The sequence below is a fragment of the Lithobates pipiens genome, unplaced genomic scaffold (genome assembly GCF_037356315.1).
Source record: "Lithobates pipiens isolate NorthernLeopardFrog02 unplaced genomic scaffold, aLitPip1_a1.2 Scaffold_19, whole genome shotgun sequence".
Taxonomy (NCBI): Eukaryota; Metazoa; Chordata; class Amphibia; order Anura; family Ranidae; genus Lithobates; species Lithobates pipiens.
In genome coordinates, this window is record NW_027507764.1 from 593,147,067 (window position 1) to 593,168,498 (window position 21,432).

The 21,432-nt window shown below is 48.0% G+C and overlaps 1 protein-coding gene across 1 annotated transcript; it reads right to left on the minus strand.

Moving 5' to 3' along the window:
* Nucleotides 1–287: 287 nt before the first annotated feature.
* On the minus strand, nucleotides 288–2,816 carry LOC143998140 (uncharacterized). Its single transcript, XM_077493881.1, has one exon. The coding sequence runs from the start codon at nucleotides 2,814–2,816 to the stop codon at nucleotides 1,197–1,199; it is 1,620 nt and encodes a 539-aa protein (XP_077350007.1). The 3' UTR covers nucleotides 288–1,196.
* Between the last annotated feature and the right edge of the window lie 18,616 nt (nucleotides 2,817–21,432).

The following is a 21,432-nucleotide window of genomic DNA, read 5'->3' on the forward strand; positions in this document are numbered from 1 at the left end:
GCTCGGAGCACAGAGCATTGTGCCATGAGTCCACCCAAGTGTTACAACATCTTCAAATCGACGGCCAGACTTTCGATTGGCCATCAAGGTAGTGAGGAAACAAAAGCCGTCGCTGTCCCCCTGGAGAACAGGGAAATGGGAGGCTGCCACCAAGCATGGGAAGCTGCGATGTGCTAAGTGCGATTGACTGTCCCACCGACCGACTAACGGTGGCATACTATTTGCCGCCCCCCCCCCCCCCCCCCCCCACAAAAAAAAAAAAATATATAAAATCCCACCGGCCGCCACTGTCTGTGACTTACTTCAAATCCTGGCAAGGTGGCTAATCCAAGAGGTATGGAAATTTACCACCTCCTCCACCCTGGCGCCCTCAGACAGCCGGCTTACGGTGGTGGCAGCAATGTGTGGCACTATTCCTTCCACTTAAACCAATGATGGGCCACGGTTTGTTCTCACCAACACCATGGCAGTTTCTAATACCACTGGCCACAGTCTGGCACCTCTTAAGCATCTGTAGCTCCTCCTTTCCTCCTTCTTCGCGCTCACATATGTGCACAATCTGATCATCGTCTATGCTTGCAGGGGATCTGACATTTCTGATCATTCTGTGTCCACTCATCTGTAGATGGATGTAGTCTGGACTCTTGTATACACATCCAGGTATCTTCTCTTATCAATTGCATCTTCATTTTTAAACTTGTCAGGTTAGCAGCTGAAAATATTGATGAAGAACAGTTAGTAACTATTGTATGAGCTTTCTGGCCTTTCTTCTTCGGAGACTGTTCTGCTGGCACACTGAGCTGTAGCTGGCAGCAGTACGGCATATGGTACTTTGGTTGTAGCCGGGCCCATAACCTGTTGGAAAGCTGCTGTAGATAGGTCTTCTTAGTCAGATGCTGAAGAATGGATCGCTTGGGCCCTGCTCACTTTTTATTGGAAACAGAGACAGGAGATGGGAGATAGGAAATTACACCCAACATACACCCAACATACAAATTACAGCCAACACTATATTAAAAGTAAGCATTTCAGCTGACACCAACGCAGAATTACTACCAGCAGTATAATATATGAGGATTGTTGTTGCAGTAGTGTATGTCCATGTGTACACAACATGCTAACAGGGAGGCAGATAGAGAACAGCGTAATCCAACAAAGCGATAATTGGGACCTTCCAGATTTCAAATGGTTCCTTGTTATTCAGAAATGTCAAAAGCTCTGGCAGTTTCTGCTATTAAGTTGTCTAAGACTGCATCTTGAGACTGAATATTACTGATAAGATTAAATCTTTTGATGGTTTTTTCCAGCATTTTGATTCTCTCCCTAAATCCATCCTTTCTTTCCTGATTTTCTTTCTCGATGAGCAGCTGGATGTAATCTAGAGCGGACACTGAGTTGGGTTTTAGGGCGATCTCCTGGAGACGTTGAAGAATCCTGTTGACCTTATGAATAAGTTCCAGCGCCTCGTCCTCTGCCTCCTGAACCTCATCCTCCAGTTTTTGGAGAACATATTCAAGAGTCAACTTCTTTCCATCTTCGTATTTTTTTTTTATTTCAGGAAAAGTGATCACTCCAAGTACCATGGAAGTTTTATAGTAAGACTTTTCTGAACAGTGTACTTTAGTTCTATGTCCACACACACAACAATCTCCCTTCTTATTAAACACTTCACAAAAATAAACAAAAGGGTTGAAATAGACGTGGCAGTCTTGGTGGCATGTAGACTTGCATTCATTGCAGTTGGTTGAGTGTTCGGATGAATCTTTCTTTTCTTTACGGTATTGAATCACTTTCATTTGAAAATGCTCATTCTTTTCAACCTCCATCTTGTGCCCATTCAGAGCTTTCTCTGTTTGCTCCAGTTCATGTCGTTTATAAATCACCTCCTCAATTTTTTGGACAAGTCCGTCCAAAGTTACCTCCAAAGCATTTCTTTCCTTTAGAACTTCTTTTGTTAAACTTAAATCTTTACTGGCTATTTCAGGCAAAAAGTGTAAAAGAAAATTTTCAATGCTTTCCATTCCCATCTCCCACTGCAGTTCTTGGGCCTTGTAGACACCATTGCCCAGCTTATCAGGGCAGTTATCAGCGTACACCAAGCTGTTATTGACCTTGAAGTACACAGGTTTTCCATCTTCAGATTTTGCACAGGGAACGTCAGCCTCCATAATTGCTGAGAGAACATTTGGTTCCTGAAAATCTGCAAAGGTAGTGAAGAAGACTATATTCTCCTTGATGTCATTCCCAAAAATTGATAAAATGTTGTCATAGATGTACTTCTGCGTTGGAGTTAACCGAGCCGAAGACGACTTCACCACAAAACAAACTGCAGCGATTTTTGTGAATTTGCATTTTTGAAAAAATTCTCGTATCTTCCGCATGATTTTCTCATCATGATCCATCCCTTTGGTGTCTCCAAACCCCGGAGTGTCAATGATGGTTATGGAGTACGGGATTCGGAAGCCATCTTCATGGTTGATCTGGTAGATGGTGACACTCGACGTTTGGCTGTGAGCTTCATTCTTTTTACTAATATCCTCTATTATCTGGATCCGGTGTTCGTCCTTCCAGTCCGCACCAAGGATGAAGTTGACCATAGTGTTAATCAGGGCTGTTTTACCAGATCCGGTTTCACCGACCATCATGATCACTTTGTTTTGCTTATCTGGCTTTGTCGTTCCAAACTCCCATATCTTCTGACTGTTCATACAATTCGGAAGCATCTTGTAAATGTTCAGGGAACCAGCCTTCTCTATGATGCTCAGGCCCTCGTTTAGTTTCTGACGAACAAACTTTCCACAATCTTTTAGCACCATTTTACCTATAAAATTAAACATACAAATAGTTATTGATGATATCTTTATATGGTCACTATAGCAAGTTACCAAAGACTGAATATTTTATAGGAGCACAACCACAAAGTATATGGTGAGGTTGGCTAAAATGAGCCAAAAAGCCCAAAAAATGATGATGGCCGGGAGGGGGCAAACTAGCACCCCCTGGGTGCCTCAACTGCTACACCCTTTAGCTGCAGAGGGAATGCCTGGGGATGTGCACATGCTGTGGCCGTGATGTTTTGCTTCACTGCAGTATAAATGATATCCCTTGTAGAATTTACCACGCGGTTGCGGCCTGAGGCTTTGGAATTCTTTCATGGTTCCAGACAATAGCGTCAGGAGGGGGTAGGGGCTGAACGGGGCTATAGCCCTGCGTGGGCCCCCAAAAAGCCCCGGGTCTTGGCATTCCTAAGAGAATTATTAGTCCTGAGCGATACACAGAGAGCGGGGATCGATCTCCGGCTTACCCAGCTTGGCCGAGTGACATACACAAAGTCCCACCACCTGGACCCGGCTCCTATGATGGTCACATTGGTCCCATGCCATGAGGTCCATCATAGGCGCAGCAGGGTCCTAGAGGCGGGAGGGACACTGCGGCTACTCTGGGTGGGAGATCCCCACTCTCGCTCTGTGTAAGTGGCCGGGTGGCCAGCTCGCCTATCCTGGCTCTGGCTGCCTTCAGTGCTGTCTGAGTGGTAATGCATAGGATGGGCGCAACCGCACACTACATGTAAGGCTGAGCTAAGCTGGCGCCTGGCGGATTACTACTGGTCCATGATCCAATCCTCGCTTCTTTATTTTCACTTAAACCACTGCAACCCTTGCAAAAAAACTCCCAGCCAGTACGATATCTCCGAGCCAGTGCGAGAACCCCCAGCTAGTACAATAACTCCAAGGCCACTGATAACAGCAATCGTTGTGATGCACACACTGGTCCTTCGCCCAAATTATAACATCGGTTACCATCCTCTGATACATTGAATGGTATCTGACAGGGATGCTGGGTGTTTTAGAATTCTTCTGAAAGCCTATTATCACCACACCTACTGTATTCCTACATGCAAAATACAGGGAATTAGTCAAAACGTTTATCAAAAGGATCCTGCTATCTATCTTCCATAACTCAACCCCAATTATGTCCAACCCTACCACACTTATCTCTCACCTGAGTACATAGACATCCCCACTTAGGTCCCCTCCTGAAAAGCAAACGACTAGATGCCAATTACAGCTACAGCTATAGTTCTCAGTTTCAGCACGGTTTCAATACTGCCATCAAAGTCTTTATAGTCTGCAGTTCCTTCGAACATCACATACCTACTAGGTTACAGCACAAGTCATACCCTTACCTATTTCAATATATTTAATTCCACAATGTATTGGGGACAAGCCCCATATTTTCTTCTGTATTAAGCAATCAATTACAAGTAGCCAAGTTCTGGGCCTGTCCAGGCCTAATGGTGACTTCCAGAGTTAAGGACAGCCGACATCCTTCTATGTAGAATGGATTAGGAGGCATGGCGGGTGCAATGTAAGCTAGAGTAATGGGCACCAGACACTTCTTGAATGCAAGAGATTTATTTTCTCTTAAACAGAACTGTGGGAGAGAGGAGTAGGGCCAGGACACCCTTTAGTAGTTGCAATGTTAGTTAGCAGACTCTGAGATTTCTATAGGTAGACAGCTATGCAGGGAAAGGCACCCAGCTAGACACCACATCTGCATGTGTAGACAAGCTGTCTCCTATGGCAACAATCTTGAACACTTTCTAACAAAGGTTGCAATGAACTCTCTCACTTCCTTCACAATCTCCGCTTTAGATCTTGACTCAACTGAGCTCCCAGTCTATCACCTAGACCCGATGACCCACTGCCACTGGATCTCCTGAGCTCTTCCAATCTTTTCAGTGAGGGTCATCCTCCCATCTCTGCTGGGTCCCTAGCTTGGCACTCACAGATACTCCTCAAGCGTCACCCCACTGGTCTGCTCGGTCCCTGGCTTGACACACAAGGCTGCTCTGAACGTGTCACCTTCGCTGGCTGGGTCCCCGGCTTGACACCTGCTGAATTTTCCCAATTCTTCACCACCTCCGATTGGTGAGAATACTGCTCCGGTACTTGCTACAGCTACTCATGGTGGTCCTTGGTGGTAAGGTGGATGGGCCCTTAGTGGCGACAGCTTCCCCTCTACTTTCAACCAGGACAGGTTCTCCAGCCGGCAGAACCGTCACTTCTGGTTGGATTGCAAGCTGCAATCCCAACCCTGCGCTGCTCTCCTGCTTCTGGATAGGCCAGATGTCCCTAGGATAGGCCTCAGGCTCTGGCCTAGCAGCCTGGGACAGCACAAAGGTGGCGCAGAACCCTGATCGCCTGACCTCACCCAAATAAAAAGGTTCTCCCAGCAGGTCAAGGGACCCAATAAAATCCCTGCCCATTGGCTGAGACACCCCATCTATTCCTAATCTGTCCTTGCAATGCCCTTGTCTTATCCAACATCACCAGATAACCGGCCATCTAGTGACAGAAGAGAGAAGTGCAGCAATTCCAGAATTAGGGTGGAATCAATTGATCTCCTAACAATTGGCCAAGACAACTATCACTTGGCAGATAAATTTACTAGCAACTCTGCCTAAACTTCAGGGTGCTACATCCAATTTAACTGCTTGCCGTCCAGCCACCATCATTATACTGTGGCAGGTTGGCACGGCTGTGCGAATTCCAGTAGTTATACATTGGGCGCTTTAACCACTTGGGATCCGCGCTATTGCCAAATGACGGCATTAGCGCGGACCTACATTTCCGGGACTACGTCTATTGACGTCGTCCCGTGTACGAGCGGCCTGCGCGCCCCCTGAGGGGCGCGCGCGGCGCGCTCTGTGATCGGCGAGTCCATGAGACTCGCCTGATCACCGATCCGTGCAAGGGGTCGATCCCGACCCCTTATCACGTGATCAGCTGTCAGCCAATGACAGCTGATCATGTGATAGAACGGAGCCGGTAATCGGCTATTATTCCTCCTCGCGCTGACAGCGCGAGGAGAAAAAAAAAAAGCCGATCACCGGCGGCCGTGATCGGGACATAAGTCCCGATCACGGCCAGCAATACAAGGGACCACCTGCCACCTGCCAGTGCCCACCTGCCTCCCGCAGTGCCATCCTGAATAAAAGTAAGTGCCCCCGTCAGTGCCCCCCGTCAGTACCCATAGTGCCCACAGTGCCACCCACAGTGCCACCCACAGTGCCACCCCACAGTGCCACCCACAGTGCCACCCACAGTGCCCACAATCTGCCGCAAAGGTGCTGCACCCCAGTGCCGCCCATCAGTGCCCAGCAGTGCCGCCCATCAGTGCCCAGCAGAGCCGCCCATCAGTGCCCACCAGTGCCACCTATCAGAGCCACCTATCAGTGCCACCTATCAGTGCCCATCAGTCCCATCTATCTGTGGTACCTATCAGTGCCCATCCGTGCCACCCATCCGTGCCACTTATCCGTGCCACCCATCCGTGCCATCTTATCTGTGCCCATCTTTGCCCATCAGTGCCGCCTTATCTGTGCCCATCGGTGCCGCCTTATCTGTGCCTATTAGTGCCGCCTTAACTATGCCTATCAGTGCCCACCAATGCAGCCCATCAGTGCCCACCAATGCAGCCCATCAGTGCCCACCAATGCAGCCCATCAGTGCCCACCAATGCAGCCTATCAGTGCTGCCTAATCAGCGCACTTCAATGAAGGAGAAAAATGACCCGTTTGCAAAATTTTATAACAAACTATTAAAACATGATTTTTTTTTTTTTCATCTTTTTTTGTTTGTTTAGCAAAAAAATAAAACTCCGAGCTGTAACTAAATACCACCAAAAGAAAGTTCTACATGTGGGAAAAAAATGATAAAAATTTCATTTGGGTACAGTGTTGTATGCCCGCGCAATTGTCATTCAAAGTGCATCAGCGCTGAAAGCTGAAAATTGGTCTGGGACTGAGGGGGGTTTAAGTGCCCAGTAAGCAAGTGGTTAAGAGAGATAGGGAGCAAGAGTGTGCCCGCGGCACGACACCGGAGCCGATGCACGTGAGCATCGGCCACGATGTCCGCCGGCCACCCGCGATCACTCCTCAGAGAGCCAGAATGGGGATCTGTGTATGTAAACAGACAGATCCCCGTTCTGTCAGGGAAGTAGAGAGAGACCTGCTGTTTCTAGTGATCAGGAACAGCGATCTCTCTCTACTTCCAGTCAGTCCCCTCCCCCCACAGTAAGAAACACCTCCCTAGGGAACATTTAACCCCTGGATCGCCCACTAGTGTTAACCCCTTCCCTGCCAGTGACATTTATACAGTAATCCGTGGATATTTATAGCACTGATCGCTGTATAGATGCCACTGGTCCCAAAAAAAGTGTCAAAAGTGTCCGATCTGCACCACAATGTTGCAGTCCTGCTACAAATCGCAGCTCACTGCCATTACTAGTAAAAAAATAAATAAATAATAAAAATGCCATAAATCTATCCCCTATTTTGTAGATGCTATAACTTTTGCGTAAACCAATCAATATACGCTTATTGCAATTTTTTTTAACCAAAAATATATAGAAGAATAAATATTGGCCTAAATTGATGAAGACTTTTTTTTGTTTTTGTTTTTTTTTAATTGGATATTATAATATTAATATTGTTTTTTTTTTTTTTTTAATTGTCACTCTTTTTTTGTTTAAAATAAATAAAAACCGCAGAGTTGATCAAATACCACCAAAGGAAAACTCTATTTGTGGGAAAAAAGGACATAAATTTGTCAGTTAAAGCGACGCAGTGCCATATTGCAAAAAATGGCCTGGTCATTAAGGGGGCAAATCCTTCCGGTCCTTAAGTGGTTAACGCTTGAAAATGCTGACAACCAGAACACGGAAAATTTTATACTTACCTGACGGTAATTTTCCTTTCCTGATGCAAAGCATGACAGCATACACGAATGGATAGGCCCCGCCTCCTGCCCACTCGGGACTGGTTATACTATATTTAAATAAGATGCCTCCTCCTAGGCGGTATTCTCGTAACTATACTCAAATGCGAAACCCACAAGGGAGGGACCTGTATGCTGTCATGCTTTGCATCAGGAAAGGAAAATTACCATCAGGTAAGTATAAAATTTTCCATTTTCCTGACACAAAGCATGACAGCATACACAAATGTAGCACGCCCACAAAACCATGCTGAAGCGTTTGAATCAACATAACATCAGTTTAGAACTAAAGTCGATTAGCCTGCTTCCAATGTTGCCTGATTGACTTTGCAGTAGGCAAGAAATGGTTTGTAGTATATGAACCTGGTTGGTATCCTATAAAATTCTGGACCTCTGAATTTTGCCCATGAGCACATCCATCTGATAAAGTGAGCTCTGCACTAGATTGATGAATTTATTTTCCTTCTATAAGCCCTTTAGGCTACTCTGACCTGAGATAATGATATTGTCTTAGCAAGTCTTGTAAGTCTTCTTCTGATACTGCCAGGCCTGAAGAGGCCACTGTCTGACCTTCTAGAGAAGGACTACTTCCATGTATTTCTTCCACAGAGAGTTCTTTACTCCAGCTTTGGTGACACTTGACATCTTAGTTTGGACATGCCGGAAGGGTGATGTCTTGACCCAGAAGCAAAGATGCAGACCTTCGTCTGGTGCTGGTGAAGAAGAAATCAGAGCCATTTGTTTGATCATGGTAGCAAGAAGGTAGTTTACTGCTTGACGCTTGGATCTATGAAAGAGTTCTCAAAGACATGATATCCTTAAGAAATACTACTTTGGTGTCACTGAATCTATTGAGGTAGTCTTGTTTAGAAGAATGACCCTGCAAGATTTTCCATGTTCTAGTATAGCTGGAGTTTGGCGCCCGTTCCCCCGGTATCCACCAGGTTTCAAATGAAGAAGAGCTCCCGCAATGTGCCTTTCTAACTGGGTCTCCCAGTTGCTAGATGTAACGTGGCTAAATTTGGATACACTTGGCTCGGTTGTGGTCTGAGATCTCAGGAAGACTAAACTACTTGGGCCAAAGACTGTACTTTGAGGACAACATGGCCTGTAAGGCCACCAGATCATTGTCCTTATCCCAGCTGTATGACTACGGATCCTGGTTGAACTAGACGGACTTATGTCCTTTTTCAACCTGCCCAACCATGCACTATGATCCTGACGAGGAGCTTAGAGATCACGAGTCTGGTGGCTATACAGGCTATCCTGCTGACTAGTGATGGACGAACTTCCGATGGGACGTTTCATGAACGCGAACCGCAAATGTGGCCAAAAGTTCGAACTGCAAAGTTTGCGGCGGACCCCATTGACTTTAATGGCAGGTGAACCTTAAAAACCTCCAGGTCATATTTTCAGCCACAAAATACTTACTAGCTGTGCACACATAGTCCCACAACATGGACACTGACATACCAAAAGTATTAAGTGAATATGGGATCGACAACGACAAGCATTCTTTTTTTATCTGTGAAATTTTGACAATTCAGGAGCGCATGAGGGCCATGGAGGAGAAGCAAGGTCAGGGCAGGCTATGAAGGGGGTGCAGGAGATGATCAGTGCCACAGTCAGGGCAGCGCAGTCCTGTGCCAGTGTCCCAGTGTGCCAACCTGTGCTTGAGCCCCTCCCTCTGCCCAGTCCTTACCCCCACCTATGCAGGGCTCCACTGCGGTGGTCCGGAGGTGCCTGTCCAGTGCTGATCCTCAGCCATGGTGCTGGCACTGCCTGCTGATTGGCTTCTCCGCTGCTATCTCCCTCACTGTCTGAAACCAGCACCGCGATAGAGACTGAGCACTGACACCAGCACCGAGATAGAGAGCACTGACACCAGCACCGAGATAGAGAGCACTGACACCAGCACCGAGATAGAGAGCACTGAGACCGGCACCGAGATAGAGAGCACTGAGACCAGCACCGAGATAGAGAGCACTGAGACCAGCACCGAGATAGAGAGCACTGACACCAGCACCGTGAGAGAGCACTGACACCAGCACCGAGATAGAGAGCACTGAGACCAGCACCGTGATAGAAAGCACTGACCCCAGCACCGAGATAGAGAGCACTGACACCACACCAGCACCAAGATAGAGAGAGCACTGACACCAGCACCGAGATAGAGAGCACTGACACCAGCACCGAGATAGAGAGCACTGACACCAGCACAGAGATAGAGAGCACTGACGCCAACACTGAGACCACACAAGCACCGATATAGAGAGCACTGACACCAGTACCATGATAGAGAGCACTGACACCAGCACTGAGATAGAGAGCACTGACACCAGCACCGTGATAGAGAGCACTGACACCAGCACCGTGATAGAGAGCACTGAGACCACACCAGCACTGAGATAGAGAGCACTGACACCACCACCGAGATAGAGAGCACTGACACCAGCACCGTGATAGAGAGCACTGACACCAGCACCGTGATAGAGAGCACTGAAACCACACCAGCACCGAGATAGAGAGCACTGACACCACACCAGCACCGAGATAGAGAGAGAGCACTGACACCAGCACAGAGATAGAGAGCACTGACACCAGCACTGATGCCAGCAACTCACTGCTGGACCCAAAAATATGACACCGCTCAACCTCTTCAAACAGGAGGGTACGGGCATATAGTACGGTGTGCTTTTTTTGTACATGGAAGTGAGCCAAAGGTAGGAAAAAGGTCCGTGTGCTCGATTAAATAAATCGTTTATAGAGTTATGCATATACATGGTCTACTGGTCACATGTGTTGAATTCCTCCGAGATCCATGCCTCATTAATTTTTATAAATGTGAGGTAGTCAACACTGTCGTAAGCTAGGTGAGTGCGCTTATCAGTCATGATCCCCCCTGCTGCGCTGAACGTCCTTTCGGACAGGACACTGGACGAGGGGCAAGCCAACAGTTCCATTGCAAATTGGGCAAGCTCTAGCCAGAGGTCAAGCCTGCCCACCCAGTAGTCCAGGGGTTCATCACTTCTCAGAGCATCCACATTGGCCGTTAACCCGATGTAGTCGGACACCTATCGGTCTAGGCGTTCCCTGATGCTGGATCCGGATGACACCTGTCGATGGGTCGGCTGAAAGAATGACCTCATATCAGAAGTCACCAACACATCTTCAAACCGCCCTCTTCTTGCAGGCGCTGTTGGATTGGTACCCGCAACTCCTTCTCTGGGAGTGGGAATTCCTCCTCTGCCAGCGCACGCAAAAGCAGAATGCAGCATTTCTCGAAGCAAGGCCTGGAAGTGCTCCATTCTGACAGTTCTCTGTGATGATGGTAACATTTCCACCATTTTGTGTTTGTACCGGGGGTCCAAGTACATTGCCACCCAGTACTAGTCCTTGACCTTTATGCTTTTTACACGGGGGGTCCCTGTTAAAACACTGGAGCATAAAGGCCCCTATTTGCACTAAACTGGAAGCGGTGTGGTGGCCCGGCTCCTGCTCATCATCCAGGATAATGTCGGCCTCCTCGTTCTTCTCTCCCCATCCACGGACAACAACAGGGATCCCAGAAAGGTTTAAAGCATGCTCTTCTTGCTCCTCCTCATCCGCCCTGGCACCATCCTCCTCTGACTCCTCTTCAGACACCTGTTGTTGACTTGTCTCAGATAGAGTAGCCCCCCCTGGGAATTCATCCAGCTTTGTGACTTCCTCATCTTCCTGCTTCTGCTCCTCCATGGCTTGATCAATGACACGACGCAATGCACGCTCCATAAAGAAGGCATAATGGTACCATGTCACTGATGGTGCCATGGCTGCGACTGACAGTTTGGTGATCTCATCAAATGGCCGCAGAAGTCTGCATGCGTCTCGCATGAGCAGCCACTGGCGCTGTGAAAAAAAAACAAGCTCCCAGAACCTGTTCTGCCACAGACTTCGTACAGGTAGACGTTAACTACACATTTCTGCTGGAGCAGCCTATCAAGCATATAGAAGGTTGAGTTCCATTGCATCTGGCAATCGCAAAAGATTGTGTCGCCGCTGAATGTCAGCAAGGCGAGCCATGGCCGTGTAAGATTTTCTGAAATGGGCCGCAAGATGTCCTGGACCCCAGGGCATTTGACAACGAATCGCTGCACGACCAAGTTTAAGACGTGTGCCATGCATGGCACGTGTGTAATTTTGCCCAGTTTCAATGCACTAAGCAGATTGGCACTGTTGTCACACACCACTTTACCAACTGTCAAATTGAGCGGTGTTAGCCACTGATCTGCCTGTGAATGCAAAGCTGAAAGGAGTGCAGGGCCAGTGTGGCTCTTGGCTTCCAGGCACAACAGACGCAGCACAGCATGGCAACGTCTTACCTAGCATGTCAAATAGGTTCTGGGGAGCTTGGGCGGCACAGCGGAAGAGACGCTAGCATCGGAAAAGGAGGAGTCAGCCGAGGAGGAGAGGGATGCGCAGCCACTCTTGGCATTGGATCAGGAAGAGGAGGTAGCAACAACCGCCATTAAGCAGTCTGATGACAGTACCCAGATCAGCCCAAGGAGGAGGTTGGTCCTCGCTGTTGCTGCCTACTCCGAGATCTCTAATTATGGGGAAGGTGACGTCGATGATGACGTGTCTAGTAATGTCACGTAGGTGCCCACAAGAGAGGAAGAGGAGGGGAGTTCAGAGGGAGATATGGACCAGTAGATAGGGAGGAGAAGCAGGAATAACTTACATTGCACAGGAGGGACAAAGCAGACTGCTAATGTATTAGGAGCGAGTCATCGACCATGTACGGTCACATCTGGCGCTCCCAGGACACCGGCACATGGCTCCGCAGTGTGGGCTTTTTTTAACGTGTCCGCTGCTGACAATAGTGTTGCCATCTGCAGCCTTTACAGTCAACGCATAAGTCGCGGTAAGCCCAACACTCACCTAGGGACGACCACCTTAAGAAGGCACATGAGCTGCCATCACCGAGCCCAGTGGGAGCAATGGAACCCACAAAGCCACACTCCAGGCTCTCACCGTCTAACCTCGTCTTCTACTACTCCTTCTCCTCACAATTGTCCTCCACTCCACCTTCCATCATGCCATCCTCACGTTTTTCTTCAAAAAGGCAGGCTTCCGTGGGCCAAATGTTCGAGCGTAAAAAAAATGATGACGCCGGATAACCCTCTTGCCCAACGGTTGACGGCTGGCTTGTCAGAACTAATAGCCCGCCAACTACTGCCATATAAACTGGTGGACTCGGAGGCCTTTCGAAAATTTGTGGCCATTGGAACACCACAATGGAAGGTCCCAGGAAGGAAGTATTTCTCACAGAAGGGCATCCCAGAGCTATATGGCCATGTTCAGCGGCAAGTGAATGTATCTCTGGCACACAGTGTCGGTGCCAAGATACATCTGACCACAGACACGTGGTCTAGCAAACACGGGCAGGGAAGGTATATAACTTTTACTGCCCACTGGGTGAACTTTCTGACGGCCGTCAAGCATGTAACCCATGGCATCCATGTAGATTTGGTTTTACCGCCACGGATTGCATGCAGGCCTGGCTCTTCTCCTCCTCCTCCTACTCCATCCTCCCTCTCCTCCCATCGGGGTTTACTTCCTCTTTAAAGCACTGTTACCTAAGCAGAACATTGAATTTTTTTTTTTTTTCTACGCTTGCATTTAGACATAACAAATAGGTTAATGCATAGCAATCATTAAACACATTGCACCTAAACGCAGAACCTACAACGCATAGCAGCAACACAATGCATAGCAGTGACATCCATACTAAAGCATCATTTTGTCGTCATAAGCAGGGCCATGAAGGGTTAATATAACTGGCAGGATCACCTACACTAGGGAACTGCCCTGTAAAGGTACAAAGAACCAAATACATGCAAAGCCAGGCAGTGGTGTAACTAGAACCTTCAGGGCCCCGATGCAAGAAACCATGAGGGGCCCCCCTGAACCCCAATCAGGGCCCTTCCCTCCGAGTCCGGTGGTGGAACTCCAGGGCCTGGTCACAAGTATGACCTTTGTGAGCCCTGTAGTTCCACCACTGGCATCAGTAGTTTTTTTATATTTGTTTATTTTTTTATTTTTAGGTGCCCCATTGGGGGACTGTCCCTAGGCAGGATGGGGTCCCCGTCCCCAGAAGAGATGAAGTCCTTTTCTCCAGGGCAGATGAAGTTACTGCCCCCAGGTGAGGAGTAGTCCCTGCCCCCAGGCGAGGTGGGGGGCCCTGTCCCCACGTGAGAAGGGGTCCCTGTCCCCAGGGGGAGATGGAGGGGTAGGTAATGGTGTGTGGGGGATGGGGTCCTTCATCATCTGTGTATGACGGGGGAGGAGGGGGGCTGGCAGACAAGCCTGCAGTGTCCTCCGGGGAGCCGTCTCTCATAGGGCTGCACTGCATCTGTGTGCTTAAAGTTTGTTTACCCGGGAGAAGTATGCAGTGCAGTGTGGGCCGGACTCGGGGGGGAGGGGGGGCGGGACTCTGGCTGGGGAGAACAGACATCGGACTGAGCGGCAATGCATGGAGCAGGAGAGGGGTACTCTGAGGAGCCGGCCGAGGACACAGGTCATGCAGGGAATGCACAACTAAAGAGCAGCCAGTGCGATAGTCGAGCATGGAGCTCTGTTAGTCACCCTCCACCAGCCACCCGTGTGCATGGTGCACTGGTACCCCTAGCTGCCTATGCTGCTGCCGGCCATATGTAGAGGGGGCTGCATGGGCCCCCTGCATCACAGGGCCCAGTTGCGGTCGCAACTGCTGCACCCACTATAGTTACGCCCCTGAAGCCAGGCATTGCTAAGTTAATAGCAAGACTCAACTTTGCAGCACATTAGTAGTCCTACAGACAGACAAACAAAACCTGTGAAGCAAATGAAACAGACAGAACTATACACAGCAGTTTATCCTACTTTGGCAGCTTGTATATTAACAGCATAATGATTCAGACACACCATAACAGCCCATGGAAAGATTACCTGTTCTGTGCAACACCCTTCCCTAACTGGCTCTATGGGGGGTGGGAGAGGCTCCGTACCTGCCAGATGGACACCAATCCATTCCCTGGAGCTCCCGGCCACTGCTACAGTGGGCCAGAAGTTACCCCTGTAGTGTCACATTATGCTGCCTATCACAGGATGCTGCGGAAGTGACGTTTCCGCCAGAAATTGCGTACTGCGCATGCGCTGTGCGTTCCAAACGCTAGCGCCGTGCGTTCCAACATATGTTCGGCAATACAGTTAAGGAAAAGCATCACAGAATGTTACGGAAGTGACGTTTAGCGTGCGTTCCAAACGCTAGCGCCGTGCGTTCCAACATATGTTCGGCAATACAGTTAAGCAAAAGCATCACATAATGTTACGGTACTGACTGTGCAGACAACACAAACACTGGGCGTTACAACACCAATACTTCCCTTGTTACCTCGGATCAGTTTTTAAATAACCATGCTGAGCTACGTGTGCTGTTCGGTTATGGAGTGCTGGGACTTGTAGTGCCTATGCTGAGCTACGTGCGGTCTTCGGTTATGGAGTGCTGGGACTTGTAGTGCCTATGCTGAGCTACGTGCGGTCTTCGGTTATGGAGTGCTGGGACTTGTAGTGCCTATGCTGAGCTACGTGCAGTCTTAGGTTCTGCATTGCTGGGACTTGTAGTGCCTATCGTGAGCTACGTGCGGTCTTAGGTTATGGAGTGCTGGGACTTGTAGTGCCTATGCTGAGCTACGTGCGGTGTAGTGTCACATTTTGCTGCCTATCACAGGATGCTGCGGAAGTGACATTGCCGCCAGAAATTGCGTACTGTGCATGCGCGATGCGTTCCAAACACTCGCGCCGTGCGTTCCAACATAGTTTCGGCAATACAGTTCAGCGGAACCATCACATAATGTTACGGAAGTGACGTTACAGACAACACAAACACTGGGCCGTGCGTTACACTAATACTTCCCTTGTTACCTAGTAGGTTTTGCATTGCTGGGACTTGTAGTGCCTATCCTGAGCTACATGCTTCAATGTTCAGTGTCCTCATCCCTATCCCCGAGCTTCAATGTTCAGTGTCCTCATCCCTATCCCTGAGCTTCAATGTTCAGTGTCCTCATCCCTATCCCCGAGCTTCAATTTTCAGTGTCCTCATCCTTATCCCCGAGCTTCAATGTTTAGTGTCCTCATCCTTATCCCCGAGCTTCAATGTTCAGTGTCCTCATCCCTATCCCCCTGCTTCAATGTTCAGTGTCCTCATCCTTATCCCCGAGCTTCAATGTTCAGTGTCCTCATCCCTATCCCCGAGCTTCAATGTTCAGTGTCCTCATCCCTATCCCCCTGCTTCAATGTTCAGTGTCCTCATCCTTATCCCCCTGCTTCGATGAGGACACTGAACATTGAAGCATGGGGATAAGGATGAGGACACTGAACATTGAAGCAGGGGGATAGGGATGAGGACACTGAACATTGAAGCTCGGGGATAGGGATGAGGACACTGAACATTGAAGCTCGGGGATAGGGATGAGGACACTGAACATTGAAGCTCAGGGATAGGGATGAGGACACTGAACATTGAAGCATGGGGATAAGGATGAGGACACTGAACATTGAAGCAGGGGGATAGGGATGAGGACACTGAACATTGAAGCTTGCGGATAGGGATGAGGACACTGAACATTGAAGCTCGGGGATAAGGATGAGGACACTGAAAATTGAAGCTCGGGGATAGGGATGAGGACACTGAACATTGAAGCTCGGGGATAGGGATGAGGACACTGAACATTGAAGCTCGGGGATAGGGATGAGGACACTGAACATTGAAGCATGTAGCTCAGGATAGGCACTACAAGTCCCAGCAATGCAAAACCTACTAGGTAACAAGGGAAGTATTAGTGTTGTAACGAACGGTCCAGTGTTTGTGTTGTGTGTAACATCACTTCCGTAACATTATGTGATGGTTCCGCTGAACTGTATTGTCGAAACTATGTTGGAACGCACGGCGCGAGTGTTTGGAACGCATCGCGCATGCGCAGTATGCAATTTCTGGCGGCAACGTCACTTCCGCAGCATCCTGTGATAGGCAGCAAAATGTGACACAACACACCGCACGTAGCTCAGCATAGGCACTACAAGTCCCAGCACTCCATAACCTAAGACCGCAAGTAGCTCACGATAGGCACTACAAGTCCCAGCAATCCAGAACCTAACACCACACGTAGCTCAGCATAGGCACTACAAGTCCCAGCACTCCATAACCTAAGACCGCACGTAGCTCAGGATAGGCACTACAAGTCCCAGCAATGCAGAACCTAAGACTGCACGTAGCTCAGCATAGGCACTACAAGTCCCAGCAATCCAGAACCTAACACCACACGTAGCTCAAGATAGGCACTACAAGTCCCAGCACTCCATAACCGAAGACCGCACGTAGCTCAGCATAGGCACTACAAGTACCAGCACTCCATAACCGAACAGCACACGTAGCTCAGCATGGTTATTTAAAAACTGATCCGAGGTAACAAGGGAAGTATTGGTGTTGTAACGCCCAGTGTTTGTGTTGTCTGCACAGTCACTTCCATAACATTATGTGATGGTTTCGCTGGTTCAAAAGTTAAACGTCACTTCCGTAACATTCTGTGATGCTTTTGCTTAACTGTATTGCCGAACATATGTTGGAACGCACGGCGCTAGCGTTTGGAACGCACGCTAAACGTCACTTCCGTAACATTCTGTGATGCTTTTGCTTAACTGTATTGCCGAACATATGTTGGAACGCACGGTGCTAGCGTTTGGAACGCACGGCGCATGCGCAGTACGCAATTTCTGGCGGAAACGTCACTTCCGCAGCATCCTGTGATAGGCAGCATAATGTGACACTACACCCCAATATCATTTCACTGCTGACTGAAAGCTGCATCCAGCCACAGGAAACAGAAAAGGAGCCATCTTGGAAGGGGGCAGCCCTGACCACAAAAAAACCTTCTAGTATCTTTTTAAGGGAAACCAACATATCCAAAGCCAAACTAACAAAATGTGTGTGTGGGGCCACAACTCACCAGGGGGTAGAGACTGGATCAGTCCCAACTAACCACAAGATAGAACTGTTTTACCTGCATCCAGAGACCAGTACCCCAGCCCCCCAGTATCTGGACCTGGGGGGGTCTCCCTCGTATGGAAGCTTTACAACTGAACAGAGGGGCTTCGTTACAGGAAAGAGGCTGAACCTGTGCGGCTGGCCAGATGAATCCGGCAGGTGAGGGCAAAAATAAAAATCTTCATTAATTCATAGTTATAACCAGTTGAGTGTTTGAGGGAAAAAAAAGAGAATACCCCCTAGGGGAGGTGACTTATTTAAATATAGTCCAGATATAATAACCAGTCCTGATTGGGCGGAAGGCGGAGCCTATCCATTCGTGTATGCTGTCATGCTTTGTGTAAGGAAAATTATTATTTTTCTGCTTTTGTCTTTATAATAGAATTTTATGTAGAATGTACAATCAACATTTAAGATTTTTTTATTGTTGTTGTTGAATGACACCCCAAGGCACAAATGCATGCTAACATGCAACATAAGATGTATTAAACACACTGCAATAGATTGCCTTGGTCTCAGATGTGTGTCAGGTCACCTTGAGGCCAGGTGACAGATGCACACCCTAGGGATCAGGAGTGCACCGCAAGGTTGTGGACCCTACGGCTGACGGCTGTGTACAGGAGTCAAGGTGATAAGGAAGGCAGGGCCGCCGAAACACCAAGACGGATCCCACCGGGGTTAGAGCGTAAGATTCCCTGGGGCGCGGAGTCTAAGAGCCAGCAGGTGTTCACCAGTGCCTCTAGTGGTGAGTATGGACTGGGCTGCAACTGGCTCCAGGTCACGACCCCCAGGGTCCCCCACAGCTCACACCCACAGTAGGCAACAGGAGGATAGGGATAGTGAGGGATAAGCCAAGGTCAGAGCCACAAGCAGACAGGGATAGTCAGGGACACGCCAAAAGGTCAGGATGACAGGCAAACAGAAATAGTCAGGGACACACCAAAGTCGGTAACAGAAGAGCACACTGTAGGTAACAGGAAGCCAAACACACAAAGGTTGTTCAGCAGGGTTGGCCTGCAGTGCACAGGTTAATATAGAATTCTCTGATAGGAGCTAGGGTGGAGCCATGCCAGAGGATGGATTACAAAAACAGTCAGGTGAGGGTCGGCTTGTCTCTAGAGACAAACACATGGAGACAGGTAAGCAGACAAACTCTATTGCATAACCATGACAATGTGCATGGGCTCTAAGTATTTTTCTTATCTTTCAATATATTGAAAAACATAAATTTAGTGTTAAATTAAAGGATATAATAAATGTATTTACAGATAATAATGCGCAATAACTGTAAAGTAGAAAATGATATTTTAGCTACAGTGTATGAGACTGTTTCAGATTTTCACTCAATACATTGTTATTTCTTTTATCTCAAACTATTATCTTTTTAAAGGTAACTTTTCTCTTCTGCCAGTTTGTTTTGATGTGGGCACAAGGGGGTGTGTGTGTGTGTACGTGTTGTTGATCTTGTTCCGTGCATGAGATTTCTACTGTCTTAAATATAGGTTTATATAATACTCTGAATTAATTGTTAATTAGGAAAAATTCCAAGATTTGGTGTTTTAATAGGTTAATTTTATGGTGCGGCATTGGACAAGGGTAAGAGGGGCATTGGGAGGAGCATGGGCTGGACTTCCTTTAAAATGTGGGAGGGGTTATCAAATTTACCTGTGGGCTGAAGCCCCTGGTCTTTTTCCCACCTAGCGACACCCTTGGTTCCAGAGCAGGGCTTTGAAGAACACCTAGGGCCCATGTAACATAGGAGCCCAGATCACCTGACAAGTGTTTCCTAGAGGGGGTCTGCTCTTTACCATCAGGAGGACATCTTCTCCTGACCACTACCACTCCTGACATGATGGGGTATACATTGTGTGCACTGTATTCAGAACTCTGTCCACCAGCACTCCAGTAGTGTGTCATATTTCTCACCTACCAGCGCCTGTGACCTAACTGTTTACTAGCCCACCTTACACACTTCCACTCAGGTAGTCCAGCCCCATCTTTGAAGCAATAAAATATAGGGGGGTGCTAATAGTGAACTTTTTTTGCAGGCTTTCTTCTAAGATTGCCCTGTATTTGTCTCCATCTTTCCATCAACTCTGACCAGCTTCCCTATCCCTGCTGAAGAAAAGCATCCCCACCACATAATGCTGCCACCACCATGAACGTGAAAAAACAAAAGTGCTAATTTTAAAGGCTTATAGCAAGTTATTCCCATAAAAAGTGTTTGGGACCCGGGTCCTGCCCCAGGGGACATGTATCAATGCAAAAAAAACGAATAATTCCTTTAAATATCGTACATGGGGGTGTCTATAGTATGCCTGTAAAGTGGTGCAGTTTTTTTAGAACAATACCACAGCAAAATTACATTTCTAAAGGAAAAAAGTAATTTAAAACTGCTTGAAGCTGTAATGTATTGTCAGGTCCCGCCAATATAGTTAAAATGGCATGGGTCCCGTCCCCCCCACCACATTACAAGGCCCTTTGGATCTGTTATGGATATTAAGGGGAAACCCCACACCCAATTAGAAAAAAAATGGTGTGGGGGGCCCCAGGCACTATATACTCTGAACAGAAGTATATATACTATACAGCCTGCCCTATATATTCTGCGGAAAATTGGGCCTTAGGTGTTGGTGGTACCAGAACACTGTAAGCCCTCACAGTTACGCTTGGTGAGCTCAGGAATGGGCCCTGCTGTGAAATATTAGATTCAAAATTGTAATTACATGCCCCTGTTAAACAGAGGCAGAAAAATTGGGCCTTTGGTGGTGGTAGTGCCACAACACTGTAAGCCATCACAGTTACACTTGTTGGGCACAGGAATGGGCCCTGCTATGAAATATTATATCAACAATTGTAATTACATGCCCCTGTTAAGCAGGGGCAGAAAAATTGGGCCTTTGGTGGTGGTGGTGGTGCCACAACACTGTAAGCCCTCACAGTTACTCTTGGTGGGAGCGGGGATGGGCCCTGCTGTGAAATATTAGATGAAAAATTGTAATTACATGCCCCTGTTAAACAGGGACAGAAAAATTGGGCCTTGGGCAGTGGTGGTGGTGCCCTAAACCAAAAATATTGTTGGACGCTAGCATCATCAATATTGAGGAAGAATAGGATAGTCAGCATAGGCAGTCTTCAAGGGATCCCAGATCAAAAGCAAATTCAATCAGTTACATCAGCATCAGGTGCTTGATAGCTGCTGATCCAAGACTAATTAATTTTTATGAATGTGAGCCTATCAACAGAGTCTGTGGACAGGTGCACTCTTTGATCCGTTACAAACCCTTCAGCAGCACTGAATGTGCGTTCAAAAAGCTGCTGGATGCAGGACAGGCCAGTAGCTCAATTGCATATTGAGCAAGTTCTGCCCAGTGGTCCATCCTCACGACCCAGTAAACCAGTGGATGCTCTGTTAGAAAGGTTTCCAAGTCTGCTCTTGCCTCTAGATATTCCTGCATCATGTAACGCAGATGCTGGCGATGGTTGCTTGAACTGATCAGACCTTGGCGCTGAGGACTGAAAAATTGTCTAAAGACATCGGTCAGCCAGCCACCTTCTCCACCGCTCTTCCTCTGACTAAACGAAGCC